Here is a 26,448-nt window from a genome sequence, read left to right on the forward strand (position 1 = left end):
CACTGTATGGACAACTTGCTACAGCGCCCTCCTGAGCCCCCATATCACGTGAGTCTTGGCTTCATATTCCATTCTTAATGTGTCTGTTGCTGAACTTTGCTGGCAGACAGGCCATACATATTAATATAAATGCATGATGGCATGAATATTAGAATATATAAAACATAAGATTTGGTTTTGGGTGCTGGGGCACAGTCTGACTTTGACAGTGCTGAATACTTTAGGAACAGCTTTCTTTTTTTCTTAAACAGTCATTTGTCAGGCCTTTTACAGATCATTCCTCAGAAAGTCACTGAAGAGCAGCAACAATTGAAGAACTAACCTAAATTGTGAGGAATATTTTTCATCAGAGACAATGAGACTGACATTGTGAGCTTCACAATGCCTTTTTTATGTTATGGGCTGCTGTTCAATTTCTTTTTCGCAAATGGGTTTACCAGAATTCCTCATTAATCAGAGGATGGGGAATCTTGGCAGTGTTAGCGCAGCACGGAAGACTATTTCTTTTCTTATTTTTTCAAAATTCAAATAAGCCTGCAGCATATTTGACAGCACACTGTTTTTGAGAGACTACAGTGGTGGAAGCAAGGGATGGTGGCAGCAGAGGGAGCTTGTTAACAGAACAACAACTCTGGCTTTCATGAGAAATGAGTATGCAGACGACTGGAGGCATGCTGTGCTAGGATCTACCAGCAATGTGCAATCCCTGCACCAAATGCACTCGCCTGGTGTTCCCAGGATGTCCATGGACACAGAAAGGGCCCTTTTTACGCAACACAGGGTTATATTCACCATAGTCATTTGTGTGTATAAGGTGTTTATGACAAGTAAAAAAAAAAATGGTATTTGTGTATTATGTTTGATTGAAACTAAAATATGGCTTAAAAAAATCAGAAATGTAGCTTAAAAAAAACATCAGACATCATTCTATGTGCCTTGCATTCAAAATAAGAGAATGAGAAATAAATGGTTTTCAAAATGGAACACTGGTTTCCATTTTAAAACTTTATTTTTTTTAAATCGTTTTAAAGGAAAACGTTGCTGTGAAAGAGGGGACGACTGGACTACCTTTTTTAGCCTGCTGCCACCGCGAACCAGCTCCAGATCAACGGAAGAAGATGGATGGATTATTTTTAAAGGTAAAACCTAAAAATAATCTAAAATGATTATTGCGACTCATGATTTACTACATTCCATCAGTTTTTATTGATTGATAGTAGTAGAAGGCAGTTCATCACCACTGTAGATCAATTGGCATGCACAGTATGTTCATGTCTGACATGCACCAAGACCAAGATTTCCAGTGCAGTCAAACTTGAATAGGAAAAGCATTTGAACTCGAGGACCTTGATTTGCCGGCTGCTCATTCAAGAGCTGTCCCCACAGTGCTTTGCAGCGTACCTCTAGGTGCTTCCGGATCACAGGCGTTCAATCTCCTTTAACCCGTGATCTGGCCTTACCATCAAATCTCATCAAATTTGAAGCAGGTCAGCGTGAAAGGCAAATGATTACAATATGCTCTCCTGATCGAACACTACTGACCTTTCTGCAACAAATGTCTCTTTAGAAAGCACCAGTGAATGTCAAACAATCCCCTTTTCTTCTGTTGGGAGGGCTGAAGGGTCCAGGCCACACTGCTTCATCTGGACGGCGATGTCGAACAGGTAGTCGTAGCATTCACACCTGCAAAATGCAGCGGTATTTTTTTAAGAATTTAAATCTGTTTTCTTTGTTACACATGCCCTCAATACAAATATACTAATATTCTTAGTCATAAACAAGATAATAGAGGTTAATAATGCTGGGAGGTTAATGCTCACATGGTCTTAGCTTTTTGCCACGACTCGCCCCAGACATAGACACCGTGTCGGCGGACGAGGACGGCACACGAATTTGGGTATTCCTCCATTGCCCGGGCCATCCGGTCTTTCAAGTCCTTCTCCTCGGGTGTATTTTCAACGATAGGCACGACCAGGCTCTCGTCATATCTGTGCATATGTAGGTTACAAAATGACAAATTACACCCAGGGTAATAACTTTTTCAGGCATCAACTTCTTTTATAAAACATTTCCTGATTCCAGCATCTCAAATGTAAAGATTTGTTTTTCTCTGTTGTATATAAGTTGAATATCTTTGGCATTTGAAGTCATCACCGCAGACCTTTTTCACTATTCTATAAACTGAACGATTAAAGGTAGAGTCGGTAATACTGAGAAACTAGCAAGAGTACATTCGATTTTAAAAATTATCCAACCGAAAAACCCAGCTAAGTGTTGCCAACTCTTTTCCAATTAAAGTAGTTAGCAGCATTAGCTCCAAAAGTCCCTAAATCTAGCGAGAAAGTTGGCAAGTCAGCAACACTTATTTGGGTCGAATGAAATGATTGGACGGGCTTATTACAGTACTGCGACAGCCACAGATAGATTGTTTTTTTCATTTTTTTTCATCAGAGCATTTGATTTGATTGCTGTCAGGTTGTAATGATAATTTTCAAGAAATATAACAAAAAATTAACATTTGAACAGCACCTCCAACCTTTAATCAAAATAATGAAGTGAAAATAATGATTTGTTCCTGCTGTAACCCCACAGGCTCCTGACTGCCTCCCTCCCAGCTCGAACCAGAGAAGAAGCATCTAAACCCCTGCCAACATTTCCCCCCTTTCTTCAGCTGCCTTGGTGGGTAACGAGCACGCTGTCAAATCTTTGAACTCTTAAAAAATGTTATTCCTACCTGGCTTTTACAAAGTATGAAACAAAATTCCAGCAACAATGCCAGTGATGTATGAAACAACTCTGTGGTAGAGATCCACATGTTTCAGCCTGTGATTTGGAGGACAAGACGAGGCACATTTCTTTACAAAGAGATCATGGCCAAGATAGAGCTGTTTATAGCGACATTTGCTTTGGATTATGAAATTGTAGTCTTCATGTGATTGATTTGATGTACCATGGTTATGCTTTTCTTAACCCTCATAAAGGCAAGGAGCCAAACGTCTTGGTTTCCTCAGCAAAGGTGACAGCTGCAGCACCAGGCAATGCTTAGAAGTTTTACCGTCGTGCCAGAACTCCACCTTGAGTAATTATTCTGGGTAAGGAAAGTTGTCATTCATTTTATTAGTCATTGGTAGATGAGTCACACATTAGTTTGGGACAATGGTGAGCGAAATATATCGAAAAACAAAACTATTTATTCATAATGTTAACATTTATAACATGTTGAGTGTCATCCTCTATGTTTGACGGAACCTGTCAAAATCAAAAATCAATCAATCAATAAATGACTCAATAAATATGTCATTAAATTTTGCAAAAATAATATAAAAAAATATATGTAGCCATTATTTAATTGATGAAATGTGACATAAATTGATATTTCTTTTTTAATTTGCTTTATTTATTTATCTTTATATTGTTCCCTTATTTATTTACTCTTTTGTTTAATTTTCTTTTTTATTTATTTATGCATTTATTTTTGTTAAATTTATTTATTTATTTTATTTATTTATTTTTACATTTATTTATGTTATTCCTGCATGATTTTCCCTTTGCATTTCACCCTTTACTTATTTCTGTATTTTTTTTAATACATTACTTTTTACATTTCTGTATGTATATTTTGTCCTCATTATGCAAATGAGGGGGCGGTCACTCAATATGCATTGTCATGGGGTCAGGGTGTATGACTATTCTAGCTAAAGGTGTCTGCTTCTGCTTATCAAGCCTTCATTCCCGGCTCCGTACAGCAGCTCGTCGGCCTGCTGCTGCCTCCTACCAGTACAGATGTGCTGAAGCTGAACTCTTTGGCGGACCCACTACAAGTCTCCTCCCCAAGATTTAGCACGTTTAGAGTGGGAACCTCCAGGCCAATTCTGATGGAAACGCGCCACGCAGTGACAACAGCACCATGACATCGGATGCGCCACCGAGCCTTTTCTCTCCATCATAGGACACGGTATCGTTCAGAGCACCCACCGGTTCGGCGGATGCCACCGATCAGGGCTCGAGCAGAGTCTCCGATGTCAGGGTGCCGTTGTCGCTGAGAGGCGCGGCATCGGCTTGGAAGTTCCCACTAAAGCTAAACCTCGGGGAGTAGACTGGTTGTGGGTCCGTGAAACAGTTCAGCTCTAGACGGTTGATCTGCACACTTGTACCGGTACGAGGCAGCAGTGGGGGGAGCAGCACCCGCTGTACGGAGCCAGGAATGAAGACTGGAGTGCAGCTAGCTGGATAGCATATACAGTGGAGGAAATAAGTATTTGATCCCTTGCCGATTTTGTAAGTTTGCCCACTTACAAAGAAAAGAACGGTATATAATTTTAATGGTAGGTATATTTTAACAGTGAGAGACAGAATATAAAAAAAAAAATCCAGAAAATCACATCATATAAAAGTTATAAATTGATTTGTATTTGATTGTGGGAAATAAGTATTTGATCCCCTAGCAACCAACAAGAATTCTGGCCCCCACAGACCGGTTAAATTAGTCCTCTTGCTTTAAGATAAGTACTCTGAATCTCAACTCGTGACCTGTATAAAAGACAACTGTCTCAACTCATTACCTGTATAAAAGACACCTGTCCACAATCAGATTCCAACATCTCCACCATGGGCAAGACCAAAGGGCTGTCTAAGGACGTCAGGGACAAGATTGTAGACCTGCACAAGACTGGAATGGGCTACAAGACCATCAGCTAGCAGCTTGGTGAGAAGGAGACAACTGTTGGTGCGATTATTCGGAAATGGAGGAAACACAAAATGACCATCAATCGCCCTCGGTCTGGGGCTCCACGCAAGATCTCGTCTCGTGGGGTATCGATGATCATGAGAAAGGTGAGGGATCAGCCCAGAACTACACGGGAGGAACTTCTTAATGATCGCAAGACAGCTGGGACCACAATCACCAAGATAACCATTGGTAACACACTACACCGTAATGGTTTAAAATCCTGCAGCGCCCGCAAGGTCGCCCTGCTCAAGAAGGCACATATACAGGCCTGTCTGTTTGCCAATGAACACCTGAATGATTCAGAGAAGGCTTGGGAGAAGGTGATGTGGTCAGATGAGACCAAAATCGAGCTCTTTGGCATCAATTCGACTCGCCGTGTTTGGAGGAAGAGAAATGCTGACTAGAACACCATCCCCACCGTCAAGCATGGAGGTGGAAACATTATGTTTTTGGGGTGTTTCTTTGCTAAGGGGACAGGACGACTTCACCGCATCGAAGGGAGGATGGACGGGCTCATATACTGTGAAATGTTGGGCGACAACCTCCTTCCCTCAGCCAGGACACTGAAAATGGGTCGTGGATGGGTCTTCCAGCACGACAATGACCCAAAACATACGGCCAAGGCAACAAAGGAGTGGCTCAAAAAGAAGCACATTAAGGTCATGGAGCGGCCTAGCCAGTCTCCGGACCTTAATTCCATAGAAAATCTGTGGAGGGAGCTGAAGCTTCGAGTTGCCAAGTGACAGCCTCGAAACCTTAAGGATTTGGAGATGATCTGCAAAGAGGAGTGGACCAAAATCCCTCCTGAGATGTGTGCAAACCTGGTGACCAACTACAAGAAACGTCTGACCTCTGTGCTTGCCAACGACGTTTCTCCACCAAGTACTGAGTCATGTTTTGCTAGGGGATCAAATACTTATTTCCCACAATCAAATGCAAATCAATTTATAACTTTTATATGATGTGATTTTCTGGATTTTTTTTTATATTCTGTCTCTCACTGTTAAAATAAACCTACCATTAAAATTATAGACCGTTCTTTTCTTTGTAAGTGGGCAAACTTACAAAATTGGCAAGGGATCAAATACTTATTTCCTCCACTGTAGTTGATCTAGGCACTCTGACCATAGACTGTATAGGGCTCTGACCCCATGAAACATGTTGAGCGACAGCCCCCTCATTTGTCTGATGAGGCAGAAATGCATAAATAAATGTATAAAGAAATACATTTGGGGAAATAAATAAGAGGTGAAATGTAGAGGGAAAATCATGCAGAAATAAATGCATAAAGCATTAATAAATGCTAGGCTATAGGTTTCATTCAAAGCCTATCATTCAAAGCCTATCGCTCCACAAAAAGGAGCGATAGGCTTTGAATAAAATGAATGAATTAATAAATACATACATTTAAAAATTAATAAAATAAATTAAAAAAAATGCATAAATATATAAATAAATTCAAAATTAACAAATAAATAAAAAGGAAAAGAAGGGTATACAGTACAATGGAATTAATAGAAAGATAAATAAATAAAGCAATTAAAACAGAAATATACATTTGTCACATTTTATCAATTAATTAATGGCTACATTTAATATTATTTATTTATCAAGTCATTTATTTATTGATTTATTTTGCCATGTTCCGTCCTCCATAATCCTCTACCATTGTACTGAAGTTTGTATTTCTGCAGGGCTGCAAGTCTGACACTGTGATGATGGTGCAGCACCGGGGCCCTACAGGGGACAGTCCTGTCACCCTTTCTGTTCACCTCTACAACTCAGACTTCAGATACAACTCCAAGTCCTGCCGCCTGCAGAAGTTCTTTTACGACTCTGCCATTGTGGGCTGCATCAAAGAGGCTGAGTACAGGGACGTCATGGACTCCTTCACTGAATGGTGTGAGGCAAACAACCTGCAGCTGACACAGGCAAGCTGAAGGAGTTGGTGGTGGACTTCAGCAGGCAGAGAACACACCATTTCAATCCAGAGGGTGGATGTGAAAAATGTGAAGGATTACAGGTACCTGGGAATAGACCTGGACAACAAGCAGGACTGGGCTGGGAACAACAAGGCTGTGAAGAAGGGCCAGAGCCGACTCATCTCTCTGCGGAGGCTTCGGCCATTCAATGTCTGCAGTACAACTATTTTCTTTGCTGTCGTGTGCTGGGTTAGCAGGGTGAGGGCCGTCGATGCCAACAGAATCAACAACTCTGCAAGCTGCAGAGTATCATGGACAATGAGTCTCACCCTCTCAACGATGTCACACACACAGGAGCACCTTCAGCAGCAGACTGTTACCACAACCATGCACCACAGGACATCCTGTCTTAACTTAACAACGCATCTTCCTCAAGCAGAGAGATGGACAGCATAGACATGGGGTGCTGAGGTGGTTCGAGCCTCCTTTTCAGCTCTGGTCTGTTCGTTTATATCTTCCTCTTTCTGTCTGGTTCACTGTCTCAGGGGACATCATGGGTCAATATGTGCATCCATCCATGCATCCATTTTCTTCTGCTTATCTGGGGCCGGTTAGAGGGGGCAGCAGGCTTAGCAAGGAATTCCAGACATCCCTCTACCCAGCAACGTTTTCCAGCTCTTCCTGGGGGACCCCGACGTGTTCCCAGGCTAGACGAGATATTTAATCTCTCCAGCGTGTTCTGGGTCTACCCCGGGGCCTCTTACCAGTTCGACGTGCCTGGAAAACCTCCAAAAGGGAGGCGTCCAGGAGGCATCTTGATCAGATGCCCGAACCAGCGGCTCTACTCCGAGCTCCCTCCGGATGTCTGAGCTCCTCACTCTAGGTCTAAGGTTGAGCCCAGCCACCCTACGAAGGAAGCTCATTTCAGCCGCTTGTATCCGCGATCTCATTCTTTCGGTCACTACCCAAAGCTGATGACTATAGGCGAGGGTTGGAACGTAGATAGAATGGTAAATCGAGAGCTTTGCCTTCCGGCTCAGCTCCCTCTTCACCACAATGGTCCGTCACAGCGCCCGCATAACTGCTGACACCTCACCGAACCGACTGTCAATCTCTCACTCCATTTTACACTCACTCACTTGGGGCAGTGACTCACTCCCAACCCAGAGGTTGCTGTCCACCGTTTTACGGCAGAGAACCATGACCTCAGACCTAGAGGTACTGACTCTCATCCCGACCGCTTCACACTCGGCTGCAAACCCCCCCAGTGCATGCTGAAGGTCACGGTCTGATGAAGCCAACAGAACCACATCATCTGCAAAGAGCAGAAACGCAATTCTGAGGTCCCCAAACTGGACACTCTCCTCCTCCTGGCAGCGCCTTGAGATCCTGTCTATGAACATCACAAACAGGATCGGTTACAACTTTGGCGGAGGCCAACACCCACCGGAAACATGTTTGACTTTGTGGCGAGTATACCAACACAGCTCTCACTTTGGTTATACCAGGACCGGATGGCTCTTAACAATAACCCCGGTACCCCATATTCCCTCAGTACTCCCCACAGGATTCCCCGGGGGACACGGTCATAAGCCTTTTCCAAGTCCACAAAACACATGTAGACTGGATGGGCAAAGGTACCCCTGCAAGGTTAAAAAGCTGGTCCACTGTTCCACAGATGGTTCCAAAATGTATTATTGCGGCGCCAAAAGGCACGGTGAATAATTTTCTGCTGGTGCACCTAAATGGAAAAGTTAGGCGCACTAGTGCCAAAAGTTGGTCTATAGCCCTGCCGCTGATAACGCCGTCCTGACCCACGACGTCGATGCGGAAGCCAAACGCCCACCCTCCGGTCCTTCCCAGGTTAGCTCTGACAGCACTGTTGCTTGCACTGTTCGTGCTGTTAGCACCGTTAGCCGTGTAGAGGCAATCCCTCAATACATATGCACTGAATTTGGAATTCAGCACTTTTAACAGCAAAATTTCAAGTTACAACAACCGAAAACAGTTTCATTACCATCACAAGGTCAAACAGGGTTGTGCCTTAAGTGTAATGTGTCTGCCAAGGCGGAGCGCGGACACTCTTCGGATCTACGTAAATCACGCGGTTCCATATTTTTCATTCAAAATGGCGAATTCGGCCAAAATGCGACAAATTTGCAGCTATGATTTCTACCAAGATACTTTCTAAACCTCCACTTGTCTGAGAAATGAAAATACTTGGAAACTCTTTGCTGCTTGATTACATACCGATAGTTGGTGCCTGAGGTGCCCTTACGAATCCCCTTGATCATCTCCTGGTGTGTTATCCTGAACTCTTTGCCAGGATACAGCAGTGTTGCCATGACAGCAGCCTTGGAGTGGGTGTGTATAACTGCCTGTGCCCCTGTATTTTTGCAAAGGAAAAGCAGATTTTGATTTTTGAGTGTTGTCTACTGGTATTGTCTGTCTCAAATGCTAATTGTAACAGCAAGGCAAGAGAAAGCATGCCACCACCCACAGATGATGATCAGATATCAAGTTGCACTATGCCTTGAAATTCTTTGGTACAATTTAATGGTGCTAGTAATGGGTTCTACTTTTGGTGGCTTCATTATCTGTGAAGAATGCAAACGGAACAAACATTCCCTCTGACATTCCAGGATAGAGGGGATGAGTAATTGATACAAGTATCATCATTTTGAGGTGAGGTATTTCATTAAAATTACAATGCCTTTATTAAACAACTGTATCTTATGAATGGAACCTTGACTGCTTCTTTATGAAATATTTTCTGGAATGTTTTCTAAAAGCCACAGCTTTCACATGAAAAAACATTTTGTAGAAAATAATCTTACACTTGTCTCAGCCTTTATTTCAGAGTAAACTTATCCTTAAAAAAAGATTTTTATTCAAACCAAGTGTTAAAACCACATGTTAAACCAAAATGTGTGTGAAATATATACAGTAATATATATATTTTTTATAAATAAAAAAGAATACCAGAAGGAAAATATTTGGAGTCTATTATTGACTTTGCAATTTGGTTTCTATTTGGCTATTTGTTACATCATTTCTAATGACAAAATGGTATACCACCTTTAGTGAACATAATCACAACATTCAGGAACGTGCATCCATTTTTTTTTTCTTATTCCATTCAGGCTTTCAAATTAGAAACATTTATATTTAAATAAAAAGTATTTTTTTCTGTTTTTGTATTTTTTTCTTATGCTGTAGGAAATCATGGATTGGACTCAAACAAGTATCTCATTTACTTAATTAAAAAGATAATGGTGGTATTCAAAAAAATGATCAGTTCTATCACTGACTGACTGCAAATGGTGGTTAGTATGGGTGGTATGTGTATGAATGTATTAGTGACTCACCTCTCATAGTATAGGCATTCATAAAAAGCGGTGTACACTGGCTCTTCCTCAAATTCTTCCAGGACGGTGGACAACTGATGTCCCGCTCTTCAATGTCACACACAAACATGTCTTCCGGCTGAGTAACACAAATATTAAAAAAGGTATTAACACACACATCCTTATCTGAATACTGCTCAATCAGAACAATATTTTACATTGTGGTTATAATAATAATAACTATATAATAAACTTTATTTATAGAGCACGTATCAAAACAAAGTGCTTCACAGAGTGAAAGTGAAATAAAATAAAATATTTCAGAACCTGCTTACCTGTATTCTCTCCTTCTGGACGCCGGATGGTGCAATGTAGATCTGCTCTCTGTGAGTTATACAATAAACAACATGGTATGTAGTGATATAAAGGAGAAGGACAAGGAGAATAAAGCAGTTCTTGAAATGGAGTAGTTTGTCATGCCACAATGGAGCGTCATGGCCTTGCGCGGGATATAAATAACAGGACTTTGAGAAAATGTTATGGTGTTCTGTAAGGAGCTGAAACTCTACGGCTACTACAACAAGCTTTTCCAGCCATCCATTTCCCTGGGCAGTTATTGGAAGTATTTATTTTATAACAGTTTTCCATAGACTTATTATTCTTAGTTATTCCGAAAGTAATGTTTTTGAGTCTTGGTCTCCATGTTTTTATTTACTTGGAATGCCCTTTTTTTTATTTACAGGAATGTAAATAATGTTTCATTCTACAGCCTGGACCAAAAGACCTGATGAAAAAAAAAAGCCTGATATAAAAAGTTAAGAAATAAACTGATTTTCAGTGGTACATACTAACAAACAGTCTCATTTGATCCCCTCGAAATATTTCATGATCATATTTTTTGCTTAAATGTTGAGAGCCTTAACGTTTCCCCATAGAATGTAGAGGGAAAAAAAGCTATTGTACTATTCTTTGACGAGAAACAAACAGAGCAGATAAAGGAGTAGTCTATTGATTATTTTTTTGTGCAAGGTTTGGCGAGACCGCCTCAGGCTCTGAGTCATTTCTGAGTCAAACCAAAGCAACGGTGAGGAAAGAAAGCTTCAAAACTTAAAATACAGACCTGCACTCACAGAAAATAAAAATACACTCCTCAGAATTTGTGTGTGTAAGCTTCCTAAGATGAACAATTAAAGCACCAATTTACAAACAGCCACAATATGGATACATCTGATTAGTTCTCATTTAGTAGACCACTTAGACAATGCTGGGGCCACGGATTGGGACTTCAAATTTCTCCTGTTTTTTTACTTCATAAAAACCTGAAAACTAGAAAACAGTTATCACTGGGAAAAACCCACCCGCCATTTTGAGGACTGATACTCTGCAAAGCTGAAGTATTGAAGTGGAGCTTAGAACTGCTTATTTTCTATCGAAATATAAAAGGTATAATAATTTAACAAGATGAAAGGAAATTTTCTTGTCAATCATTTTAGAGACTATGTTTTTCTATTTGAATGAAATACCAGTATATATGGAGCAGCAGTCAGTAAATCTAATTTGTTTTCATCTGAGGTTTCATCAAGTTCCCTCTGTTGGCTTAAATAAATGTCTGCCATTCCCCATTTCAAACAGGAATTTGCTGATGGGTGGTGCTTTTCTTTGTAGCTGCCATCCAAAACAACACAGTTCAAAGATGTTTGTAATAACCTGTCAAAGCCTTCAGTTTGAATTCTGGTTCTTTACGGCAGAACTGTGGCCTTCTGTCTTCACCCTAGATTAGCGCACATTGTCAAAACTGATGTAACTGACCTCACGTCAGCCTCGCTGCACCTTTGTTAGCATACGAATGTTAGAAAAAAATCTCCAAAACAGGATTACATTTTTGGCATGATAAGTCAAAGGTATGTAAACAGAAAATTTAAATGAAGGCGTGTCATTTCTGACAATATTCTGCAAGAAATGTATCTACATACGAACCCTCGTCTCAGACTGATCCCTCCGCCCGTCCCCGTCACCCATCCCAGCTGGTAGAAGAGTCGGCACAGCTCCGGGATGAGTACACGAGGATGCTCCTTCTCCTGGAACAGACACAAAGCGGTCAACCAAGTTATCAAAGCTCAAGTTCAACAATCTTAACATAAATCAGTGTGAATAATTTAAAAGCACACGGTTAAATGTATAAGCACGGTGCTTTTAATGTTGATGGTGTTGCTGTACTAGTACTGTGTCACTGTAATGAAAACAGCAAACTGGTTCAGCAGTAGTGAAAATGTATGCATTGGTTATACTGGACAACAAACTGAATTTTAAGGAAAGGTTTGGGGATATTCTATATGTTTCTTATTCTTTGTATCTCTTTGAAAAGGTCAAAACCAACAATACATTTATCCTACTAACAAGTATTCTCTTTAACTGCAAGAGTCATATTATTTTTCTGTGCCATAGAGCTCCATTGTTAGGGTTAGGTGACATGTTCCTTAATTAGCATGAACACAACCACTGGAGTAGTTTACTTGTGACTCAATCCCACACAGTACGGGGTTGTCAACCTTTTGTAACTTATTGTTGAAAAATTTCCAAGAACCTTTCCCAAATAAATGAGGGAAAAAAAACATGACAAAACAAGAATTACCGCCTCGCGGTTGTCTGCCTCTGCCAACCAGTCAAGTTGAAGTTTACATCCATGTCTGTCCAAAATATCATCACTTTGGCAATTTATCCTATTCAACATTTGTGTGAAATTGTCAAAATTAGCATTTGAATTCTTGAGTTATGGCCGAAACCGTGTTGCAGTGACCTTGACCTTTGACCACCAAATTAAAATCAGTTCATCCTTGAGTCCAAGTGGATGCCAGTGCCAGAAGTAATACAGTTCCCTACAGGCGTTCCTGAGATATCATTTTCAGAATGGGACGGACGTGAGGTCACAGTGACCCTTGACCACCAAATTCTAATTGGTTCAACCTCGAGTCCAAGCGGACGTTTGTGACAAATTTCCCAGCGGCCGTCAGATATTTCATTCACGAGAATATGTCGGACGGACAATCAGGAAACATAATGCTCTGGCCACAGCTGTCGCCGGCGCGGAGGCATACAAATGAGTAAAAATAAACTGCTAAGGTGCCAACTTTGCCCATCAGGATCTAATCTAAATACTTATTCACACACCGATGGCTATGCCTTCGGGAGCAATTTTGGGATTAAGTGTCTTGCTCAAGGACACATCAACATGTGACCCGGAGCAGCCGGGGATCGAACCACCGACTTTCCGATTGGTGGACGACCTGCTCTACCCTCTGAGCCACAGCCGCCCCCATGTAGTCAGAGATGTCCCTACGGACCCTTCCCCGTTTTCCACTTTCTAAATTTGGCTCTCTGCGGCCGGCTGCGGTTTGTTTTGGTATTTGACGGATATGGAACGTATATGACGTTACTCAGGCTACAACAGTAAAAGCAGTAACTTCCTTCTACCTCCGCATAGACTCAAATGAAGCAAATATATCGATTCTGGCATAAAAAAAAATAATATAAAATCGTGAAAAAAAAACAAACATAGGTGAATAAATTTTTTTCCATCCCTAGTACATGTACATTTACTGTACATATTCATATTTACATCACTGGCTATACTGTATGATCTATTTTGTATGCACCGTATTCATGTACTTCCAGCTGTTTATTCTGTATATATTCACGCAATTTATCTGTACTACATATTTTGCCTATCTACTGTATACAGTATATACACCGATCAGCCATAACATTAGGACAGCATGGGCACCCTGACCAGTCTGCGGCTACGCAGCCCCATACGCAACAAACTGCGATGCACTGTGTGTTCTGACACCTTTCTATCAGAACAATTAACCATTAACTTTTTCAGCAGTTTGAGCTCCAGTAGCTCTTCTATTGGATCAGACAACAGGGGCCAGCCTTCGCTCCCCACGTGCATCAATGAGCCTCGGGTCTGACCCTGTCGCCAGTTCACCTTCCTTGGACCACATTCTGTAGGTCCTGACCACTGCAGACCGGGAACATCCCACAAGAGCTGCAGTTCTGGAGATGCTCTGACCCAGTCGTCTAGCCATCACAATTAGTAGTCAAAGTCGCTCACATCCTTACACTGGCCCATTTTTTCTACTTCCAAAACAAAGTTCAAAGTTCAAAATGTTCACTTGCTGTCTAATATATCCCACCCACTGCCAGGTGCCATTGTAACGAGATAACCAATGTTATTCAATTCACCTCTCAGTGGTGATAATGTTATGGCTGATCGGTGTAAATCTTAGCATATGCTGTAAATATCTATTCTTACCGTCCCTTATTGTTTATTCTCCATTCTATATTTATTCTAATATATTACTGTTTATTGTTCTCTATACAAGACTGTACATTACTTTGCCCTTTTACTGCGTTTTGCACTTCTGGTTAGATGCTAAACTATAAATTGTTGTATCAGTACTTGTACTCTTTACAAAAACAATAAAGCTGAATCTAATCTAATATTATTATTCAATGTAACCAATGCATTCATGATTACTGCCCCTGAACAATGAGTTAAAGTTTCTCACATTGGCAGACATCTGTCAAGTAAGTTCGGGTGTGTTTCCAAAGCATCATTTCATACAAATGCATTTCAAAGTGTGTCATGTCATGCTCACCAGTTTCTCTGTAGCCCCTTGACCTGCATCGCGACAGCTGTCGCTGGGGCCACACAAAGACGACATCTCCTGCGGAAAAAAAAAACATTGACCACATTTAGAGACAATTCACAATGCCAAGAGAAGATGTGTGGGAAATGGTTGCAATAACATTGATTTTAGTGTCATATGATAAGTGCTGTTAAGTCACAATGGAACAGCATTTTGTCAGAGTCTTTCTTCCTTGTTCTGATTTATTTCCCCTGAAATCAGATACAGTTGAGATAACACAGGGAAGAATAAGAAAGAACTGATTTACAGTTCTTACTAATTCCTCTCCTTCCTCCTCCTCCCACACGTCTGTTAGGGAGAAGCCACGCTTTCCTTTGATGGGAGGGCAGATAGGCAGCTCTGCTCAAAAATCTCAGATGCTACTATTGATTTGAATTTCTATTTATACCAAAGATTACACAACGGAAAACCCTTCCAGCTATGGCATGTTTTACCAACACGGTTTTTATCAATAAGATAAAAGTCAATAAAAATGTGGAATTGATTGTTAAATAGATGTGGTAAAAGGTAAAAATGTGTTGTGATTAGGGTGTCGGTCTTAATAGTCTTGAGATAACTTCTGTTGTGATTTGAAGCTATACAAAAATAAATTGAATTGAATTGAATAGGATAGGTCAAATTAGCAATGTAAGATTCAAAATGCCTAAATGAAAAAACAAGTCAAGCTAAGAAATAAAGTGATATACAATACATATGTCTATGTATTTTATCTTTATGTATGCATTAACTCTGTCATAAAAAAAAAAAAATGTTAAAAAGACAGTTATTTAGCTTTTTGTCTTTCGGCATATAGGTATAATGCATTTCAGTGTTTCACCCTGCCAACATTGATATTGAGACGCACTGTCAATAGAGTGGTGCAGAAATGAGTCCTAAAACCGTAAATGAGTTAGCATTTTAGCACTTCCTGTTCCCTCGTCTGGAAGTCAATGTTTTTTTTTTAAATGGAATTTAGGTGGAAGCCTGAAATAAGGTCCTTGGTTAACACAAGCTGAAGAGATTTTAAAGTTTCGTTCCATTATATAAAATAGTTCATCCCACAATGTTGAAGCTTTTACGTGTCTTAAAAAAGGCGGTTGCTATCATGTGGCTAATTGAGACAACAAAACGTCATCACGCCGACTCGTCCGCCTTTACAGCCTTGTTGTGTAAACTCATGCTCATGCAACCGTGGTGAGGTTCATTTATAGCCATAACGTCAGCTTTTTACTTTTGCCGTTTGCATTCACACTTCAAAAATCATAAAAGTGGTGATCATTTGTGGAGATTATTTTACGGAACAAAACGTGTAAGTGTCATACACGTTTGTTAGCCACAGAGCTTATTTTCTGCAATAATCCAAAACCCAATGGAAAAATCCCATTAGCTTTTTGTCGAGGGAACCCAGGGCGACGCTAACTTCCAGGTTGGCCAACAAAAATACGTCATCCCTGCACCACTCTATGCCAAAATGAAGAAAATCAACTGTCCAATCACAGCTTGGGGATGGAAACATGAGCTAACATAAGCTGATGACCATGAGAGTTTCCTGTGGGCTAGCTGGCTGCATGGACACTAGAATTGACTACACATATAGTTACATTTAGGGATGCAGCAATACTGGATCGGATATCGGTGACAATGGGGCCAATCTCTTCAATTCAATCCTATGTTTATATACTATATATATTATATACTGTAATTTTAATGATCCCAGTCACTTCCACACAGTGAGGCATACAACTTATTAATTAAACACTGGTATCGGATCGGTACTCGGTATCGACCGATACCCAAAGCCCAGGTATCACTATCGGGAATGAAAAAGTCGGATCGGTGCATCCCTAGTTACGTGTGTGATTGTTTTAAGGAATGGATTGTGCTGCAGGAAGCCATACAAACTAATACCTAGAGGGATCCTCTTGGCTCAGTAAATGTTGACAGCTAATTAGTGTCAGTTAGCTTGTGTTAGCTTATCGTAAACACTGACTGGTTCATGAAGGAGGCTGAGCTTATGCTATTGTTAATAGATGTCTGCAAGCTAGACAGCTAGAATTGCCTGAAGGGCTGAATTCGAGACTCTGGGACGGATGAATTTTGCCGTGAATAACATTGCTACTGATAGTCAACAGTTGATCAAAAACAGTTGACAAAACAGCAAAGTGCAAAATTTCTGAAAATTACTGTAAGACAAGCCCTAATGAGTGTCCTTTTGTACCTGTAAGTTATTCCTTTAATTGGCAAAAGGCTTTAGATGTTCTGCTTTCATCTGTAACATAATACAGTATATGTTTTTAATTTGTTTTCTGTGTTGTGATTTAATTTGAATGAGGAATGGAAAATGTATGTCTCAATGGAAACAATTAATTCTGTTATGTAGGCAAAAAGGTAAATAATTGAATGTTTTTCATTTGATTATTTATTACACAGTAAATGAAAGGATTTACATCTAACATGTGCCTTATATTTCATTTTATTTGTTTGATTGATTTTATTTTATTTATCCTAGGCATTTCAAATGTTTCATCCACATGATTTTGAATATCTTAAGCTTTTCGACTGTTGGTCGGACAAACAAGCAATTTGAAGAAGTCACTTGGGCTTTAGAGAATTGTGACTGTCATTTTTCACTATTTTCTGACATTATTGATCAAACTAATAATTGAGAAAATAATAAGCAGATTAACTGATAATACAAACAATTAGTTGCAATTGCCCTAAAATCAATTGAAAAAAATGATATAAGACAAACTGTATTACAACAACTCATTCACTCACTCATTCCCTTCTGTTGAGCAAAGTTTGCATTTCACCACAAATATATAATATATATAATATATAGAGACCCAGATAACTAGATTTAAGGAGCACAGCTCTAATGAGAAGCCACTTTTTTACTTTTTGGTCATGACTTGTTGAGGATGTTCAACCGAAACCTGTTCCCTGTTACAAACTCTGCTTAGATGCTCTAGAAATACTGTACATGTCAGCACACAAACTTGGATGAGTAATATTGAGTCATTAAGTGCGAGTATGCAAATTTTTAGACTACCGCAGGTCAGTATATTTAGTTAAGTGACTCTCTGTTTCAAGTTTCTCAGCAAAATTATCTGCTGTAGTCTTGATGTTGGGTTACAATGAAAATGTCAAGTTACATAACAAACATATAGATTTTAGTTGATTAGATGCCAGACACTAACTTCACTTCAATAAACAGGCAACTTGCTTCAAATTTGTCACTTTAACTTTTAAAACTGTGATGTAACTGTTTGTTTAGCTTTTTCTTTGGAGACAAACGCCATATGGTTCATGTGAGGAAGACATAAGCATTCAAAATAAGTGCATTGTTTTAGGCTTAACCCAAAAAGTTAAAAACAGGTGTTCAAGACCTTCAACAAGACTTACTGGCAGGGTACCTTAAAAGAAATTGACCCTACTGAAATTTAACCTGTGTATACTGTATGTCCGATGTCATTTGATTGAAGGACAACATATGGCTGAATATTGTAGTTATTTAATTAACTTACTGACGTTACAGTTTAGTCCCCGTTTGTGACTCAAGTCTCTAGTTTTGTACAGATCCAGATGAGTGAATCTGACGAGCACAGCTCTAATGTGAATTCACTTTTTATGTCTTTTTAGTCATGACTTGTTAAGGGCGTTGTACCACTTCTTGTTGAATACAACTGAAGCCTGTTTCCACTTAAAAAACTCTTTGTGGCTGCTGTGGAGAAACTGTACATGTCAGTACGCATAATAGTTGGGTGAGCAATCATGTGTCACTAAAGACTGAATTATTAAAATTTGTATTACATCAAAAGAACACATCAGGTTATTTAATTAAATTACTCTCTGTTTGAAGTTGTGGGTTTATCAGTGAATTCACCTGCTGTAGTATCGGTCATGGGTTAGAATGACAACTTAACGTTACATAACAAACTTGCATCTCTGATTATACAGATAGCTTACTTCATTCAGTTCAATAAACAGACACAATGTTTAAATTAATTTGTAGTCAATTACCATATGGTACATGGGGCAAACACATAGCCATTCAAAATGAGTGCAATAGCTTTAGATTAGGGCTGTCAAAGTTAATGCGATAATAACGCGTTAACACAAGTTTGTTTTAACGCCACTAATTTCTTTCACGTATTAACTCAACTTGCGATTTTTAGGTTGTAGTGGGTTCAAAGTCAAAGGGGTCCTTTGACCTCTGACCTCAAGATATGTAAATTAAAGTGAGTTCTACGGGTACCCACAAGTAACAGACATGCCCACTTTATGATAATCACATGCAGTTTGGGGTAAGTCATAGTCAAGTCAGCACACTGACACACTGACAGCTGTTGTTGCCTGTTGGGCTGCAGTTTGCCATGTTATGATTTGAGCATATCTTTATGCTAAATGTGAGGGTTTCTGGACAATATTTGTCATTTCTCTATGTTGTTTATTGATTTCCAATAATATACACATACATAGTTTTGCATGAAGCAAGCATATTTACCCATGTTGATAGGAGTATTAGCTACTTTGACAAATATTTCTTTAAGGTACATTTTGAACAGATAAAAACTTTTATATTTGAATCGATTGACAGCCCGGCTCTAGATGTAACCAAAGTTGCTTGACTGGCATTGTATCTTATAATAAATGGACCCAATTAAAATATAACCTGTGCAGCTGTGATTGTATGTATGATTTAGTTAGCCAAGTTAACTTACTATTGTTACAGTTCAGTTCCAGTTCTAGTTGCAGCCATAGAAAACAAAGATACTTATGTTAAGATTAACTTTATGATGAATCTCCCTTTTGACATTCACTTCTGGTGGGCGAAGTTTACATTTCCCCTCAAATATTTACAGATGTTTTGTACAGATCTAGATGAGTGCATCTGACGAGCACAACTTTAATGTGTTTTATGTCCTTTTAGTCATGACTTGTTAAGGGCGTTTTACCACTTCTTGTTGAAAACAACTGAAGCCTGTTTCCACTTATACATCTCTTTTGTGGCTGCTCCGGAAATATTGTACATGTCAGTACGCATAATAGTTGGAGGAGCAATCCTGTGTCACTAAAGATTCATGCAAATTTGTATGCAACAAAAGAACACGGAGAGTCATTTAATTTAATTAAATGACTCTGTTTCAAGTTGTGGGGTTTACCAGTGAAATCACCTGCTGTAGTATCAGTCATGGGTTAGAATGACTTTGTAGACCATTACCATAGGTACAAGGGGCAATCAGTGTAACCAAGGTTACCAAATCTTACAATAGATTGAACCAACTGCATCACAACGTATATAGTTTATATCGTTGATTGAGGGACAACATGAGGCTAGTGAGAGGTTTTAGTTAACTTAGTAAAGTTGCTCATGAACTCACACACGTTTGAGAAGTCACTCGCTCCCAATTATCATGTTAAATGTGATCTAACGTTACCAAACGAGTAGTCAGAGCTCATCACCGTGACTGTGTTGTCTCTGTAGCATGAGCAGGTTGAGGTGTTACCAGGTAACTAGCGCTGCTCATCAGTACTCTGTAGCATGAACAGGTTGAGGTGTTACCAGGTAACTAGCGCTGCTCATCAGTAGCAGCCGTCCAGACCTCCTGCAGCAGCCAGGCTAACTACCACAGGTCCGTTTAGCTTAAACGCATTGTGTCGCAGCACGACTACTGTAGGTTGACATTTAGTAAAACCAGTACAAAACAATGCATAAATAACACAACTTCTTACCTTACTTTAAGTTGAGAAGTCAGCCTGTGGTTAAAATGAACGGTGGCCAAAAGCTACAGCTAACAGCTAACGGTACTACTGCTAACACTGCGATGTCATCAATGTGCGACCTTCCAAACAAGATACACAGCCGGATGTGAGTTTTGACCACCAAACCTGTTCATGTGTTTCTCAAACCTGTTCATGTGTTTCTCAAACCTGTTCATGTGTTTCTCAAACCTGTTCATGTGTTTCTCAAACCTGTTCATGTGTTTCTCAAACCTGTTCATGTGTTTCTCAAACGTTTCGCCTCAGGAGGATATTATTATAATGAATATAATGTAGACTATTTACTGGTTCTGTGCATACTGTACCATACTGTAATATCATCTATGCTGGAAGAAGCATTGTGATAATTGATTGAAGTGAGATAAGCATACCAAAGCATTATCTTATGGCTGAGGGGGGCCTTTTGTAAGATGTCTTATAGTTAAAATAATAATAATAATAATAATAATAATAATAATAATGATAATATAAAAATAATAAAAATAAATAAAATGAAACTTGGAATGGCAAATAAGAATTGAATATGATATATGTTATTATAAATTAGATTATTATTATTATCATTATTATTATTATTTTAACATTAAGGCATCTTACAAAATAATAATAATAATTAAAGCTGCAAACATTGTTGAACGGGCCCTCGCCCCTTTGCGCACGTCGGGGGTACCCGCTGCCGTGCATTTCCATGAAAGTCGGACACTGTGTGGCCCGGGCCCAACAGCCAATGGCAAGGCCGCAACTTAAAGTACCAGTTAGATTTACAATTAATGTTTTTGCTTAGAGCCGACAACGCCACCTAGGAAATACTTGGAGCCTAGGACTCTGATAAATTCAGGTTCTTTTACATCAGGGGAGCAGAGTTAAAAACACAGGCAGAAGTTTAAATCAATTTAAAACCAGATTTATTGCAATTAAAATAGCATGGGTCTAAAAATGAATGATTAATCTAAAAGCTAAAAGGAATAAAATGTTACTAGCAACAAGGTTAAAAACCCTATAAAAAGTCCAGTCCAATCTAGTCCAATCTGGCTCTTTAATCCAGTTCAGTCCAATCTAGTCCAATCCAATCCAGCGATCCTCCTCGTGTCCGCGTCTTAGCTTCTCCCGTACTCCAACAGCCGTCTGCCCGTCTCGGCCGTCTCTCCAGCACCGTCCGAAACTGTGAAATAACAAGAGACCAGGACCAGTAGTGTGTTCTCCACTACTTTGCTATCACAACTCCAGATAAAAGCTATCCTGGTCTGTTTTCAGTGTGTCCGCCACGTAAATGTACCAAAAGGGTACTTACGTTTTTTGAGTGAATCTGCGTTGGCGGACACGGTCTGCTGCATGTAGTCTCACAGGACTCTCAGGTCGCTGGGCTGGTAGGTAGTAGCAGGAGGGCTTTTCTGCTGCACTGCTGTCTCTGACTGAAGATCTCCCCCTCTGCTGCGAGCCGTTCTCTCCTTTTGTGTCCTCTCCACCTGTGCTACATCCTGCTAATTGCAGGCTCTCTGCCACACCTGCCGCTCCTCTCCTAATCAGTCTTTGATTGGGGGTGTGGCTGTCCATGGGTCTCATTCCAGTTCATGACTTCTTAAAAACACTTCAATTTACGTATTAAAAGCAATCCAAACAACCAACATGCAGGTATAAAACACACAATACAGTAAAAACCATAAAACATGCAAAATAGAATAAAATCAACCATAAAACATGCAAAATACAATAAAAACAACCATAAAACATAAATCATGCATAAGTCATTTTTGACCCTGTCACACACTGCACGCAACAGTTAGAGGGTCATTTCTACGTGGGGCGCGTGGCACTGTAAATGACCTGTTGAGAACCTGTGGGGCATCCTTAAAAGGCACTTCTATGAGGGTATGTGGCAGTATACAACCATTTCTTGTTGCCAGTAGGTGGCGCTATCACCATAACTCAATAATGGAACGTATATGTCTTCAGGCCGGGACTCTTATCCAGTTTGTGAAGTTTGGGGCAGATTGGAATATGTAGGGTCAAGTTACAACAGCCTCCTGTGTCATGTCGTATGCCTCGAATGGTTGAGGTAATGATAGGTCGTCTGGCAGCGAGTCTCACGAGAGTTTTTGCAGGTCTCAGATCAAATTTCACAATTTACAGGCTCCTTTCTAGTCGCTAGTCTGGAAGCGGAAAATCAGGGCTGAAGTCGAGTAGTGTGAACTTGCTATAACCAAACTGCCAATCACTGGGCATTTTCATAATGTAGTAATCACATTTAGTACCAACTCGAAGGGACTGGAAGATCTTTACTCATTTGTTATTTTTTGTTGTACACCTGAATACTTTGTTCAAACTCTGTATAAACTGAACCTGTTTGTCCTCTGAACACCAACACAGGTGTTTTCAGTTATTCCGGCTGATTAGACCTCTGCTCAGGTTGAAGGTGGAATTCATGAGATCACAAATCTCCATCTACCAACAATAATGATAAGAATGCCCAAACAGGTGCAATGAAAGCTGACAGGAGGCTCAGGAAGATGTCAAGAAATTACAGTGAGCAGAGATCTAATCAGCCAAATAAACTGAAAACACCTGTGTGGGTGTTCGTAGCTTTTAACGCAGGGTGCAGAACCCTCGGAACCTCCTCCACTGTCACCTCTCTGTTGTCAGTGTCAGTCCTACACCTAGACTGAGGTGTAGGAATTTGTGGTGTAGAGACTACAGGTAAAAGAAATGCACTTCACTTTTTTTATTAGCTTCTGGTGCCTTTAATTTCAGATATTGTACTGTCATCACCTATAATCATGACTAAAAGAATATCAGTATGTCATTTGGTACCCCATTACATTCATGAAGTCAAAACTGCAGCTACTGGTGACAAAGTTAAGAGCGAAAAACAACAACGTTACTAGGTGAGCGATCTAATCGACGTGAACGTCAGAGTTTGGGTGTGTCCCATTGTCACTCATGGGAAAAGATGCTGTAAAGACAAACTCTATGCTGTGTTATTTATTGGTTTTGATGTGAATTATTCACACACGGTGTTGACTTCATTAAGTCAGAAAGATTAGTGACATGGTTTGATTTGATTAAAACCTGATTCTATTGCGCAGGTTCCTCAGGCACGGCTCAACAATAAGGATTGCTCACATGCCCGGGGCAAGTATAATGCCACATTGGGCTCGTAAATCTAACAACTTCCTGTTTCCTTTAGGTGGCGCTATGACTATCACTCATAATTGAACGTATACATCTTGATGCTGGGACTCTTATAAAACATGTCAAGTTTGGTGCAGATTGGACAATGTATAGTCAATTTATAACAACTTCCTGTTTCTTGTAGGTGGCGCTAGGCCTATCACTCATAATGGCACATATATGTCTTCAGGCCTGGACTCTTATCCAGCTTGTGAAATTTGGGGCAGATTGGACTATGTAAAGTCAAGTTACAACAGCTTCCTGTGTAATGGCGAAACATCGGAATTCATCGCGCCGCCACAAGTACGCCATTTCACGTAAACACAAAAGCTTCGCAATTTAGTCTCCTGAAGGTGTTGAGATTCTGTTGCCCGACTTTGAGATGGATCGCTTGAATCCTCTAGGACGAGTATCGCAAAGTTCCATACCTAAAAAGTGACAAAATGGCATTTTCTCACATGACGTATGACATCACCGTTTGAGCGATCAAAAATCCCTTCGCAATTTAGCATCACAGTAGTGTGAGGGTTATACCACCCAAATTTGACGCAAATCCGATGAAGTCTCTAGGAGGAGTTCGTAAAAGTATGCATAAATGATGAAACCCAATGAGGAATATGTCTGAAATAATGAGCTGGATGTGCCTACCAAATTTCATGAATATCGGATCAACTTTGTCCAAACTATTGCCTTCCATGCGTTAGGGGGCGCTATAGAGCCAGCTAAACACGCTAAGCCCAATCGCTGTACATTCACGTAAAATTTACAAGTGTCCATCGTTTTGCCAAGTTTCATGAGTTTTCGAGTATACCAAGGGCGTCAAAGGCATGTTCAAAGGCTAAAAGACATAAGGGGGCGCTAGAGAGCCAACATACCACGCCCAAGCAAAATTTCACCACTAAATCAAAGTAATTACTAGTTTGGATGTGCGTGTAAAGTTTCATGAGTTTTTGTGCATCCTAAAGTCTTCAAACATGTGTTCGTAAATTTTAAAAACACGCAGGAAGTCCAAGATCGCTGACTTAAAACTGGTCAGAATCTCAGAAATATTTCATCCGGGTATGAAGATGTGAGCAATGACATACTTGAATTTCGTGACGATTGAAGAAACTTTCTCTGAAAAACTGCCTAAAAAATCTCAGAAATATTTCATCCGGGTATGAGGATGTGAGCAATGACATACTTGAATTTCGTGACGATTGAAGAAACTTTCTCTGAAAAACTGCCTACATTAGGGGGCGCTATCTCGCCCGCTGGTAACACCCGAGCCCAATCACTCCAGAACATTGAATTTCCCACCAGTTCTGACGCATATTCCATTTTTGGTGAGTTTTTGGGGATGGCTAAGGTCCCAAAAAGGCAATCTCCCAGCGGAAAAATAATAATCCTTAGAAAAACAATAGGTTTCCTTGCACTTCGTGCTCAGGCCCTAATAATACCCCTGGGAAGATCACTGCCATAGCCTAAAAATACCATTCCAAATAAAACTCCATGTATTCAAACATCGACTCAACTAAAAGTATTGGCAACAAAATGTACTTTCATTCATCTTTATATATGCGCTTTGCTACTGTTTCACCATCTGGTTAGACGCTGAACTGCATTTTGTTGCAATGGTAGGCCTACTTACTTTGTGTAATGAGGATGAAATTGAATCTAATCAAATCTAGTCTTTTATCTTTACTCATACAATTCAATTTATCCTGCAGGACCACCCATGTCATTAAACATGTTCCATAGTCTCTCACTGCATATCAAAAGTGTCTTTTGGATACCGTCCACAGCATCCTCAGTGTTCAACATTACATCTCTGTTCAAGCCTGTGTTATGACCTATTAAGCCTCCACTGCTCGGTTTGATGGCTTGCTGTTATGGGGTTTTTCACATCACCCCCTGCCAGCTGTTTACTTCAAATCCTAATTTAAAAACCGTGATCACAGTAATGCCATCATATCTAACATAATGAATTCCCCTTTTCCAAACAACATCATGTTTTATCAATAGGCTTACTGCATCTCTGTCCATTGATACCATTGCATCTAACTAACTTAATAAACCATCTTTCCCACCTACATCACACTGTATGTTGTACCTATTACACTTAAACAACTTACAATGCACTTTATGGTCAATAATTCTGGCCATATATAAAGTATGACAGCCATGGGCTTGATGTTATTCTTATGAGCTGTGAGGTACTTACCTATATTATTGATTGCTAAATGTTTGCATAGGCTATGCATTTTTGTATATATTTTTGTTTTATGTATATATGTGTTTTTCTTAATATCATGTCACATTACCTATGATTATATTATTATATTATATCATGTGACCAGAGCATTTACTTTTTAATGTGGCGTCTCTGTGCAGATTTATTAAATCTGAAGAAGAACATCTGCTTGAAACATCACTAACTAAGATGTGCCAATAAATTGCACTTAAAGGGAGCTACAGTGTGCAGACCTTCTTCTACATTTTCCATGGTCAGTAAAGCCAATCATCTTTGCCCAGTAACGTTTTGGTAAAGTATGTTGACACACACAAAAGGGCATTTACTTTGATATGAGAAGTCTCAATAAAGGCTACTTATACACATTGCAACAGTATTTAAATGAAGATAACATTGATATACAGCTAAACACATATATATTATATACAGGCAAGAGCTGGATAACAAACATACAGGTCATATTTTTATGGTATACTGCATATACAGAGCCAAAGAACAAGTAGTGCAAGAGTGCATGGTATAGAGCAAAAAGATGCTGGAATATACATTCACGTGATTCCTTATTAACATGTGT

General features: G+C 39.8%; 1 protein-coding gene and 1 long non-coding RNA gene across 6 annotated transcripts; one reads left to right on the top strand and one right to left on the bottom strand.

The window, feature by feature from the left end:
- Positions 1 to 1,187: 1,187 nt before the first annotated feature.
- LOC119475371 (APAF1 interacting protein) lies at positions 1,188 to 20,560 on the bottom strand. 5 transcript variants are annotated; one of them, XM_037747989.1, is made up of 8 exons: positions 20,426 to 20,560; positions 14,660 to 14,728; positions 11,976 to 12,076; positions 10,334 to 10,382; positions 10,020 to 10,137; positions 8,902 to 9,037; positions 1,821 to 1,988; positions 1,188 to 1,683 (listed from the first exon to the last, which is right to left on the bottom strand). In XM_037747989.1, the coding sequence occupies exons 2-8, from the start codon at positions 14,723 to 14,725 to the stop codon at positions 1,584 to 1,586; spliced, it is 738 nt and encodes a 245-aa protein (XP_037603917.1). In that variant the 5' UTR covers positions 14,726 to 14,728; positions 20,426 to 20,560; the 3' UTR covers positions 1,188 to 1,583. The 5 variants fall into 5 exon arrangements, with proteins under 5 accessions (XP_037603917.1, XP_037603927.1, XP_037603935.1 ...); XM_037747999.1 differs by having other exon boundaries at positions 20,431 to 20,558; XM_037748007.1 differs by lacking the exon at positions 20,426 to 20,560 and adding an exon at positions 20,156 to 20,285.
- LOC119475394 lies at positions 2,589 to 6,598 on the top strand. Its single transcript, XR_005203787.1, has 3 exons — positions 2,589 to 2,679; positions 2,982 to 3,092; positions 6,424 to 6,598. It is a non-coding gene; the product is annotated as an uncharacterized LOC119475394 (long non-coding RNA).
- Positions 20,561 to 26,448: the final 5,888 nt, after the last annotated feature.

This window comes from Sebastes umbrosus, chromosome 2 (genome assembly GCF_015220745.1).
Source record: "Sebastes umbrosus isolate fSebUmb1 chromosome 2, fSebUmb1.pri, whole genome shotgun sequence".
Taxonomy (NCBI): Eukaryota; Metazoa; Chordata; class Actinopteri; order Perciformes; family Sebastidae; genus Sebastes; species Sebastes umbrosus.

Excerpts from the sequence above, each read along its gene's own strand:
- LOC119475371 (XM_037747989.1), bottom strand. The coding sequence starts at position 14,725 with ATGTCGTCTTTGTGTGGCCCCAGCGACAGCTGTCGCGATGCAGGTCAA. Across the intron at positions 12,077-14,659 it reads AAGGGGCTACAGAGAAACTG|GAGAAGGAGCATCCTCGTGT; the intron begins GTGAGCATGACA and ends TGTCTGTTCCAG. Across the intron at positions 1,684-1,820 it reads TGGCAAAAAGCTAAGACCAT|GTGTGAATGCTACGACTACC; the intron begins GTGAGCATTAAC and ends TGCATTTTGCAG.